This window comes from Papaver somniferum, chromosome 8, assembly GCF_003573695.1.
Source record: "Papaver somniferum cultivar HN1 chromosome 8, ASM357369v1, whole genome shotgun sequence".
Classification (NCBI taxonomy): domain Eukaryota; kingdom Viridiplantae; phylum Streptophyta; class Magnoliopsida; order Ranunculales; family Papaveraceae; genus Papaver; species Papaver somniferum.
In genome coordinates, this window is record NC_039365.1 from 120,879,711 (window position 1) to 120,890,045 (window position 10,335).

Here is a 10,335-nt window from a genome sequence, read left to right on the forward strand (position 1 = left end):
GGAACTTTACAAAAAAATTATCCTCCGAATGTTTTATTCGGAGGGAATACGTGTATCGTTAGCAACCGATTGTAGTGCATCATTGGTACGAAACCTCAACGGCCATATTTTCAGAAACCTCAACGGCCATATTTTCAAAAATTAGAGCCGTTGGAACTCTAATCTATATAAGGAGGGTAACCCCTCTCAGTTATTATTGAGTAAAAAATCAGAATGAAAAACATTTTCAATGGCAAGTCCATCATCAATCGACAACATACTTCGAAGATGCAAGCGAACAACTACATCAATTGCAGCAATGGAAGAAGAAATACAAAAAAGGAACAAACAACCCAAAAAAATTAAACCATCGTTAGTGGCAACGAAGGAGGAGGAAGAGGAAATCAAGGCTAAGAAGCGAGGTGAAGAACAATTCCATCATAGAGAAAGATTAAAACAAGTTGAGGAAGAGACCGAATGGATAAAAAAATTTTACATTGTGAAAGATCTACCCAAAGAACAGCAGGACGATTGTATATTTTGGATTAACGTTTCATTGGGTCCTTTTGTTGGTAAGTACAAGAAGCCACGCTACAATTATGAACCATCCCATGTTTCTTCAAGGGTGCACCATGTTATAAAATTGTGCACCGAGTACAACCGTATTCTTGCTAGGCACAGAGACGACAGGTTTGCGGCACAAGATGCTTATTCCAAGTGGAGAGGAGAGTCGTTTCTACATTTCGAAGCCGCATTGATTGTTGCATCTCGGACTGGGAAAAAAGAATAACATGTGATGTTTGAGTGTTGTAAATTCAAATTTTTAATATTAATCGGCGGTTTGATAAAATATGGAATTCCCGAATATGATTAATCGGATTGAAGTGTTATAATACTGTTGTTCCGATTACTGATTAATATTCGTAATCAAAACGTGTATCAAAGAGCCCGATTCCTACATTCGGGAGACAACATTGTATTATTTGCGACCGACTAAATCATATATCTTCACAAAAAAGTTTCCAAAAAACTTGTACAAATTACATGTTCGAAAAAAAAAGATCAAACATCGTCATCATCCGAGGGGATCAATTCGAGTAACTCAGCGGGAAAGTTGTGGTCCATAACGCGATCCCAATCAACCATGTTGGACTCATATTGTTTCACCCAATCCTTGCAATGGTTCATCGGGAAGTAATCGTGCCACTTACTCAATGGAGGTAACGGACAATCTTTCTTTACTCTTAAACCGATAAAATGCATTTCATTCACAAATGCCATTACGATTCTTTTATATTTAGCCGACTCGTCGCAAGTCGTTCTTGTGGGTGCAAACGTCATGCTAAGTCCATACATAGGAGGAACAAAGAAATGTACCACGCAATTCAAAACGTCCGCTAGGAGATATCCAAATTTAGGCATTGTCATCCAATACTTGGATCCGATTGTCTTCAATCCCTTTTGTCACTTCACACGCGCAACTAAGTCTTTGAACTCTTGTTCTTTGTCGTATCTATCTCCTCGCCTCATCATCTCCATATAAAAACCCTTGTCCTTCACTAGTTATACCGCCATCTTATTTCTTAAATATTGGCATTGGGTGACATCTTCGATATCCGCCTCTCTAAAGTAACCCATTTGTTCCGTAGCAACGTGAAACCCACAATTTCCATCCCCATCAACCTCGTCGGTCGATAAAACAAATGGAATGATAAGTGGAGGGAGTTGTTCCAAATACTCTTTGTATATTGTATATGTGGATCGATTTGGTCTTCCATTAAGATCTCTAGGGCAACGAAGAGTACCTTTGTCCTCTTTTATAGTAAGAATTTCCATTGATTGGGTTTGTTGCGAGGCGTTCATTTGCTCAACAACTTCTTCGACAACATTGGGTTGACTTACTTGAGAAGGCTCTGTAGAGATCTTTGGCCGACCTCTTTTCTTAGCCTCCGGCTCATCTTCAAATTCGGCTTCCGAACGCTCGTGCCTAGACAATATTCTTTTATTAGACAAATACTCCTTCAACTCTTTTCTTTCGATGGTCCTCGACACTTCGGTGTTCGGCCTACCGGTGTTCTTTTGCTTAATAGGTTCATCAACCTCCCTTAAATAAGGGTGAAGGGCTTCCTCCAAATTATGCATCAATATTTGCTTCTTGGTGCCGTTTGATGTAGCGTAACGCTCGGCTATTCGTGCACACAATTCCGACTCAAAGAAAGACGGACCATCAACTACCGGGGTGTTCGGAGTGAAATTTAATTGCTTCCAAAATGGGTGAATATCATCGATGTCAATCACTTCAACATACCTACCCAACTTATGACGACACGGGAGTCCAATACCTATCATATCCTTGCAAACACAAACCGTATTCTCGTCATCATAAGTTTTATATAACTTCAATTGTTTCATCATGCGATTTATTGCCCATCTTGAAACTTTATGAACAACTCCCCTTAAAAGCAATGTTTCCTTAATATGTTCCATCGGGAATTGGTGTACACTAAACTGCATACATTTCCTAATCTTTACGAGATCACGATTGGTGAATTCATGGATTGCTTCTTGGATCGACACAACTCCATTTTGACTACCAATTAGTATTTTCTTTAGTCGACCATGAGACCCCTCCGCAATGCTTGTCGCCTCGTTCTTGAAGTTACGATATTCATATGTCCATGCAAACACAAACCTCTCCTTAATCGTTAACCATTGTTTTTTACAATACTCAACCGGTTTTGGGTAGTCCGTGCCGTATTCATCCTCAAATTTCTTCAAGTTACATTCTTAAATTTCCTCGGTCATCGACCAAACGATTTTGTCCCATGCTTTCATGAACATTTTCCAAATAATTCCATCCTCCTTCCACTTTTCTTCAAATAGCCTATCCTCTTCCTTACGTTCTTCCACGGTTAATTTACTAATGCGCTCATCCTCTTCCTTTGACCTCTTAGTACCATTCCTTGGTCTTTTAGCTTGGAAATGATGATGGCAATTGGTTTTGAGATTGCATTGAATGTGCCACGTACATTGCAAGTTTTGGGCTTCCGGAAACACTACCGCTATTGCATGCATTAAGGCTTGATCGTTATCCGTTACAATAACCCTTGGAAAATTATCATCGTTATAAATGGACCTCAACGTCTCCAACATCCAAATGAAACTCACATTGTTCTCATGATCCATTAAACCCCATGCAATCGTAAACGTGTTTTTGTCCGAAGTATGGCAAGCAATGTTCAACAACGGCATGTTATACTTGTTTGTCTTATAAGTAGCATCTATCAACAAAATTTGATGAAAGCATTGAGCCAATTGGATCATTTCGGGATGTGCCAAGAAAATACGAACCACTATACCATCATTTTCTTCCCTTCTCAAGGTGTAGCCGTGTAACTCCGCTAACCACTCTGATTGTTGGATGACCGTTCTACCATCCCATTCAGTCCTTTTGATCGTAGCTAGGGCCGACTTAATTGTAGACAAAGAAGACAAGTTGTCGGGGTTGTCCGCCTTTATTTTACTTAAGATCGCACTCGCTTTTTGGATCCGCATAGACCTCACCGTCTGCATTTGATGTGGTTTTAACTTGGCAATCATTACATGTCCAATTAAATCCAACGGATCATCATGGTTGTGACAACCGTTATCAACTTTATACATTTTATACTCTTTACCTTTAATACCATCGGGCTTATAGAAGACAATCTTAAATGGGCATCCTATCTTCTTGGTATTGCTTCGGTATTTCCTATTCGTCTTCCGTACGTACTTACTATTCTTTCCCTCGTGACTCTTTCGCGTCCCACCTCGCTCGCAAATCATTTCAAATCGAGTGTCACTAACATGATTATTTTGAACTACCACGCACATGTTATCTTTTGCCTTGTTCATAAGCCATTCCTTTGCCTCCTTCTTACTTCCAAATGTCTAAAAGTGCGTAAAACAAAACAAATCTAATAAGCATAACCATTTAACATATAAATTTTGAAAAAAAAAAGTAGTAATGAGTATACCAAATCGTTTGCATAGTATAGGGAAGTGTCGGGCCTCAAATAGAAATCATCAACAAACTCTTCAATGGTCTGCATATGAAAGCAACAAATTATTATACAATAATCGGAGGTTATTAAATAAGTCAAACTGTCGAATATACTATATTCAGAATCCTATCGGTTATCCAAAACACCCGATTTATGCAAATGAATGTACACAGTTTACTGAGTGCAAAAAATGATATAATCGGAAGCTAAAATATATAGTAAAACAGCCGAATATAAATAACCGGGAGATAACTTTAATCGATAAACATCCGATTTTCAAGTTTTCGGAAATTTTATTTTGAGGCCACTGTTATATTCGGCAGTCAAATAATGTTAAACTATTACCGATTGTAAAGGATAAGAATATTGAGTTTTGAATTTTTTGAGGAATTCGTTTTTGGGGACATTCGGGGGTAAATAATTCTACATAACTACCGAGTGTAGATTTTTTTGGAAAACCAGTTTGGGGTTTTTTCTCATATTCGGCAGTAAACTACTATCTTGGAACTACCGAATATACATATTTGGTACTCAGTGTGTTATATTCGTAAGTTTATTCGAGAAATTATCTACCGAATCTGGGTAGTTCATGGCATTCAATGCATGCAATAATCGGTTTTTCTTGTTTACAAAAGCACACAAACGCATGAAAATCGAGTATTTGAGTTTCTTAACACAATACCTGTGTTTCAATATCAGGCGATTCTCCATTTTCTTCCATGAAAGCGTCGTCTAGGTTTTCCTCTCCACAAAAGTTTGGATCATTCAACATATACCCCAAATCGTCTAATCTAAACGGTCGTGAACCCTCAACATTTTGTTCTTCGCCATGATTCTCACCTTCTTCTTCATATCCATCCATTTTTGTAGTGATAAAATGGGTTTTCCCTTTTTTCCTTCACATTCTTCTCTATAACTCTAACAACTCAAAAATGAAAAAGAAATGGAAAAAATGAAACAGAAATCATTCTAATACTGCACCGACTATAATCGGGAGTCTGGGTAATATTTTGGCTTCCGATTACAATCGGAGGATAACAATGTTATCATATCCTCCGAATATATAAGGGTAATTTCGCCATTACGAATTACGCGAGATAAGGGCTGGCTACATTTTCCTTTTGGATGACTTTTTTTGTTTTATTGTTGGCCCCTAAATCCTTTTGAGTGGCCCCTAAAAACACGAGGATAAAAAGCCCCATGTTTCGAGCTCGCCTAGAACATCCAATACTATAAGACGGCCCTGGGTGCATCTTCTGTTTTCTTGATTTCTTTTTGCTCATCTTGTATCACACACAAGTGAGCTTTGAATTATTTTATGGCACAATCCTTTTGTTCCCCTCCTCTTGTGATCGCCCGGGGCTCACAGGTTCATAGCTTTCAGCATTTCACTACCTTCCCCACTCCCCACTCCCCAGTGGTATGTTGCGGCGAGGGTCAACTTACTACCCAATCAAATGTTAGGTATTGTTGACCTAACTCTCTGACGCGCACCTCAAAAACACCATAAGTTTCACTTACACCCCCTTTCTATGTAGAAATCCCTGAAGAAGTTTCTCTCTCTTCCTCTTCTTCTTCTTGTCTCGCATTTTGATCTGTGGATTTCGGTAACTCCACGAAGCTTTTTGATTTTACACACACCTCTTCTCTCTCTTCTGAGAGGTCTAATGGTATGTGATATTTTCCTTAATTTTTTCATTCTTTGATTTGATTTTATTCCAGGGTTTCATTTTTCAGCTCATTTTCATTTATCATCCATCATGAAATGTTTGAATTTAGGGTTTGTTAGATCTAATGTCATGAGTTATGATTTAAGAATTTCGTCACTTAATACTCTATGAAATGTTGAAACTGAGAATTTGGAGCTTATAAGGTTATGTTAGTCTGGTGAGATTAGGGATTTGAACGTTCGGGAAGATATTTTGTTTTTGATTTTAATGATTAATAGTAATCCATAAATAATGAGTAGTGTAGCTGAAAAATCTTCTATTTGAGAAATGTTGTTTTTAATGTAATGAGACTACATGGTTTCGCTTTTTCCGTGTTGTTTTTCCCTGTGTTTTTGTGTGGGTTATTCATGTGCTGTAGCTTTACAATTTTTAAGCTGGGCGAATACCTGTATAGATGAGTTTACTCCACTTGATTGTGCGAGGACAACATGATTGATATATCATCTATAACTGATAATGAATATGATTGAAGTTCTGCGTGGATTTTTTCAAGGAACCAAGTATTGTTATCTTTTTTCATTCATTGGTTTGTTGATTCTAATGTGGGTACATTAGGTTTGAATTACAAGCAACACAGTAAACTGTAATTTGTAAGGAGAAAACCGCATTAGAAACCAAAACTCACTGTATACGTTGGTTGATACATAACCCGTGGCTGTGGGTAATGTATTTGTCCCTTTACTCCAGCCTCTGATAGTTAATATTTTTTCTACCTTTTTTGTTGTAAAACTTGGCAATCATGTTTATTAGACCTATTGTCATCAACTCTCATTTAAATGCATAAATTTGATTAAAAGTTGAACCTTATCTATGAAAATGGTACTTACAAAGGATACGTAAGTCTGGTGAGATAGGGATTCGGATACATGAAACAAAGATTTTATTTTTCCATAGATTAATAAGAATCTATAATTCCTAAAGAATCAGTGGCATAGCTAAAAATGCTGGTTGAATACTTGTATAGTTGAATTTACTTATCGTGATTGATGTATCTGATTGATTTCGTATGTAACTGATATGAATATGATTGGATTAGACTTGTTTGATGTAAGGGCAGTCTCGTAGTGATTCTTGTTAAAACAAATTTTAACATAACAAATTCTGTAGTTTGAAGGAGAAACCGTACTAGTGACCAAAATTAAACATATAAGATGGAAGATATATAACCTCGTAGTTAGAAGGGCGGATAAAAGATTTGGTTACCTTCAGCCTCAGTTGATTCATAATTTTCCTGCTTTCGATTGACAAACTTGGCTATATTGTGCATTGTCAGTGAAACCAAGTACATTGAAGAGCCAAAATGCACTATGATTGCTAACTATGTGAAATCGAATCTGGGACATATGTGCTGAACAATTCCTAGTGTGCCGTTGGGTTTTTAATATCTGAGATGGATGAGTCCTCTCACTAGAAATGAGTTCACTTTGACCTATGTAGCTGTTGGCGTTCTGCAAAAGTTGTATCTTTCAGTACCCTTGATCTTCTTGGTATCCTCTGATTCAAGACATTAAATTCCCCGACTCAACCCTGTTCATTTGTTTCTCTTAAATGGTATTGTCATAGGTTTTGGTATATGTTTTTCTCATATTGTTTACTTTGTTGACTTGTGCTATTAGTGGTAGGGGTTAGCTTTGTTGTTGGCATAATCAATGATTTTTGTGCAGGGACCCATCAAGAACATTCTCTCTCTGCACAGGGCGGCAGCTCCATTACGGCAAAGCACTAGAAGGTGGGATGCAGTTTGCAGATCATTCAGTGCTCAAGCAACAACTACCGCAACCACTCCACAACCTCCACCACCACCCCCGCCTCCTGAGAAAACCCACTTTGGTGGACTAAAAGATGAGGACCGCATCTTCACCAACCTTTATGGATTGCACGACCCTTTCCTCAAAGGTGCAATGAAGCGTGGTGATTGGCACAGAACCAAAGACCTAGTACTCAAGGGAACTGACTGGATTATTAATGAAATGAAGAAGTCAGGGCTTCGTGGCCGTGGAGGTGCTGGTTTTCCATCTGGTCTTAAGTGGTCGTTCATGCCAAAAGTATCTGATGGGCGTCCTTCCTATCTTGTAGTAAACGCTGATGAGAGTGAGCCAGGAACGTGTAAGGACAGAGAAATCATGAGGCATGATCCACACAAGCTACTAGAAGGGTGCCTTATTGCAGGAGTAGGCATGAGGGCCAGCGCAGCTTACATCTACATAAGGGGAGAGTATGTAAATGAGCGTTTGAACCTCGAAAAGGCCTTAAAAGAAGCTTATAAAGCTGGACTATTAGGGAAGAATGCATGTGGTTCTGGCTATGACTTTGATGTGCATATCCACTATGGTGCTGGTGCTTACATTTGTGGTGAAGAGACTGCACTTCTTGAAAGTCTCGAAGGGAAACAAGGTAAACCTAGATTGAAGCCTCCATTTCCAGCTAATGCTGGGTTATATGGCTGCCCAACAACTGTTACCAATGTGGAAACAGTGGCTGTTTCTCCAACCATCTTAAGAAGAGGACCTGAATGGTTTGCTAGTTTTGGCAGAAAGAACAATTCTGGGACAAAGCTATTTTGCATCTCAGGTCACGTGAATAAGCCTTGCACTGTTGAAGAGGAAATGAGTATACCATTAAAGGAACTGTTGGAGAGGCACTGTGGGGGAGTCAGAGGTGGGTGGGATAATTTGCTTGCCGTGATACCAGGGGGTTCTTCTGTGCCATTGCTTCCCAAGCACATCTGTGACGATGTTTTGATGGATTACGATGCACTCAAGGCTGTGACTTCTGGGTTGGGAACTGCTGCGGTGATTGTCATGGACAAATCAACTGATGTAGTGGATGCTATTGCCAGGCTTTCGTACTTCTACAAGCACGAGAGTTGTGGTCAGTGCACACCCTGTAGGGAGGGAACAGGATGGTTGTGGATGGTCATGGAAAGGTTGAAGGTTGGAGATGCAAAGCTGGAAGAGATTGACATGCTGCAGGAGATCACGAAACAGATAGAAGGGCACACAATCTGTGCTTTGGGTGATGCTGCTGCTTGGCCAGTTCAGGGCCTGATCAGGCATTTTAGACCCGAGTTAGAGAGGAGGATTAGGGAACGTGCAGATAGGGAACTACTGGAGGTTGCATCTGCTTAAGCCACCTTCCACACCCAGGTTGGCTATATCTTTGATGGCTTTCCCTGTTCCGTAAAGTAAGAATACTATTCGGATGTTTGTCTTTTGTTTTTATTTTTGTTAATGCTGTGTTTACATGATCAAACAAATGTGTCCTTCATGAAGTGTAAGTGACCCAATGGGTAACGGTGCGCATGCCGGAAAGTGAGCCAGATACTTATTGCTAGTTACAGGAAAATTTGGTTTCACTAGCAAATCATATTTATTTAATAGTAAATCTTTTGCCTTGTAGTTTGCAGTTCACCTGATCTGGTGGATATTGTTGAATAAAAAAGGTTGAAGGAACTAAATTCGATTTGCTCGGTTTTGGTATATGTTCTTTGGGGTTTTACATGCAATGGTATGTTCAGCCAGAATTTCAACTTTGTATCTGTGTCAATGCCGTAGTAGTATTCAAACCAGTTGCTGTGATTCTGTAACATTTTAAGCAATCCCGAGACATTTATCATGACCTAAGGCCGACAGCAAATTCGAGTTTGGCTTTCAGGTGGATCAGCAATCAACATTTTCCATCTTATAAGCCCCTTGGGATGATTTGCAGGCTCACCAATTTGCAGCTACATGGTTTTCCATCTTATAAGCCCCTTGGGATGATTTGCAAGCTCACCAATTTGCAGCTACATGGTAAACCCGTAGTTTACTTCAAAAAATTGCAACACATTTGCGGCTAGCCCGGAAAATAGAGGAAAATCATTATGGAAATTTGCAGTTCTAAAATCACTTCGTTTTTCTGTATGGTACAAGTTTTCCATATATTCCAAGCAGGGCCTAAAGAGCAGAAATAAGTTCTCCCTATGGTACATTCACCCCTTCAAACTTCATAACCGTGAGAGAACTCTATCCATGTCCAATGTGAACTATAGAACTAGGGTTTACTCAAATCTGGTACCTGCAGCAAGTACACCCCATAGGTCTTAATAGATCAATAGACTCATGTTTTCTGGTAAACATTCCATATTCAGGGCCATTCAAAATTTCAAGTAGACAGGTGGAGATGGAGGTATGAGGGCATTGAGGGGTACCCAGTTCTGAAAATATTCTCCTCTCGTTTACCACTCTTTTTCTGCACCAATGAATAAACAAAAGGAATGGATCGCAGAATAAGATGAAAAAACATCAAGTAGACTTGGCAATGAATTTTATATTTCTTGAATTTTATAAAGAAATGACATAAACGTAGAAAAAATATAGTTTTTGGCTCAGGCTTTCGGTAAAATGAGTGAACGTGGACACCTTAACGGCTCAACCCTATCCTAGCTGACACACTCATGGACACCAACATTCATCTAACTGGCAAGAAAGAAAAAGAATGACTTCGGCGCTCCCAAATTCAGATTTTTGTCTTTGTGACATATTAAGCCAAATAGGTTCTGTATTTTGAATACAGCTGAACCAAGAGGTTGTTGCTGTTGGGTG

At 39.1% G+C, this 10,335-nt stretch overlaps 1 protein-coding gene across 2 annotated transcripts; it reads left to right on the forward strand.

Moving 5' to 3' along the window:
* Positions 1-5,433: 5,433 nt before the first annotated feature.
* LOC113302820 (NADH dehydrogenase [ubiquinone] flavoprotein 1, mitochondrial-like) lies at positions 5,434-9,217 on the forward strand. 2 transcript variants are annotated; one of them, XM_026551778.1, is made up of 3 exons: positions 5,555-5,692; positions 7,026-7,303; positions 7,417-9,217. In XM_026551778.1, the coding sequence occupies exons 2-3, from the start codon at positions 7,301-7,303 to the stop codon at positions 8,878-8,880; spliced, it is 1,467 nt and encodes a 488-aa protein (XP_026407563.1). In that variant the 5' UTR covers positions 5,555-5,692; positions 7,026-7,300; the 3' UTR covers positions 8,881-9,217. The 2 variants fall into 2 exon arrangements, with proteins under 2 accessions (XP_026407562.1, XP_026407563.1); XM_026551777.1 differs by lacking the exon at positions 7,026-7,303 and having other exon boundaries at positions 5,434-5,692.
* The last annotated feature ends 1,118 nt before the right edge of the window (positions 9,218-10,335 follow it).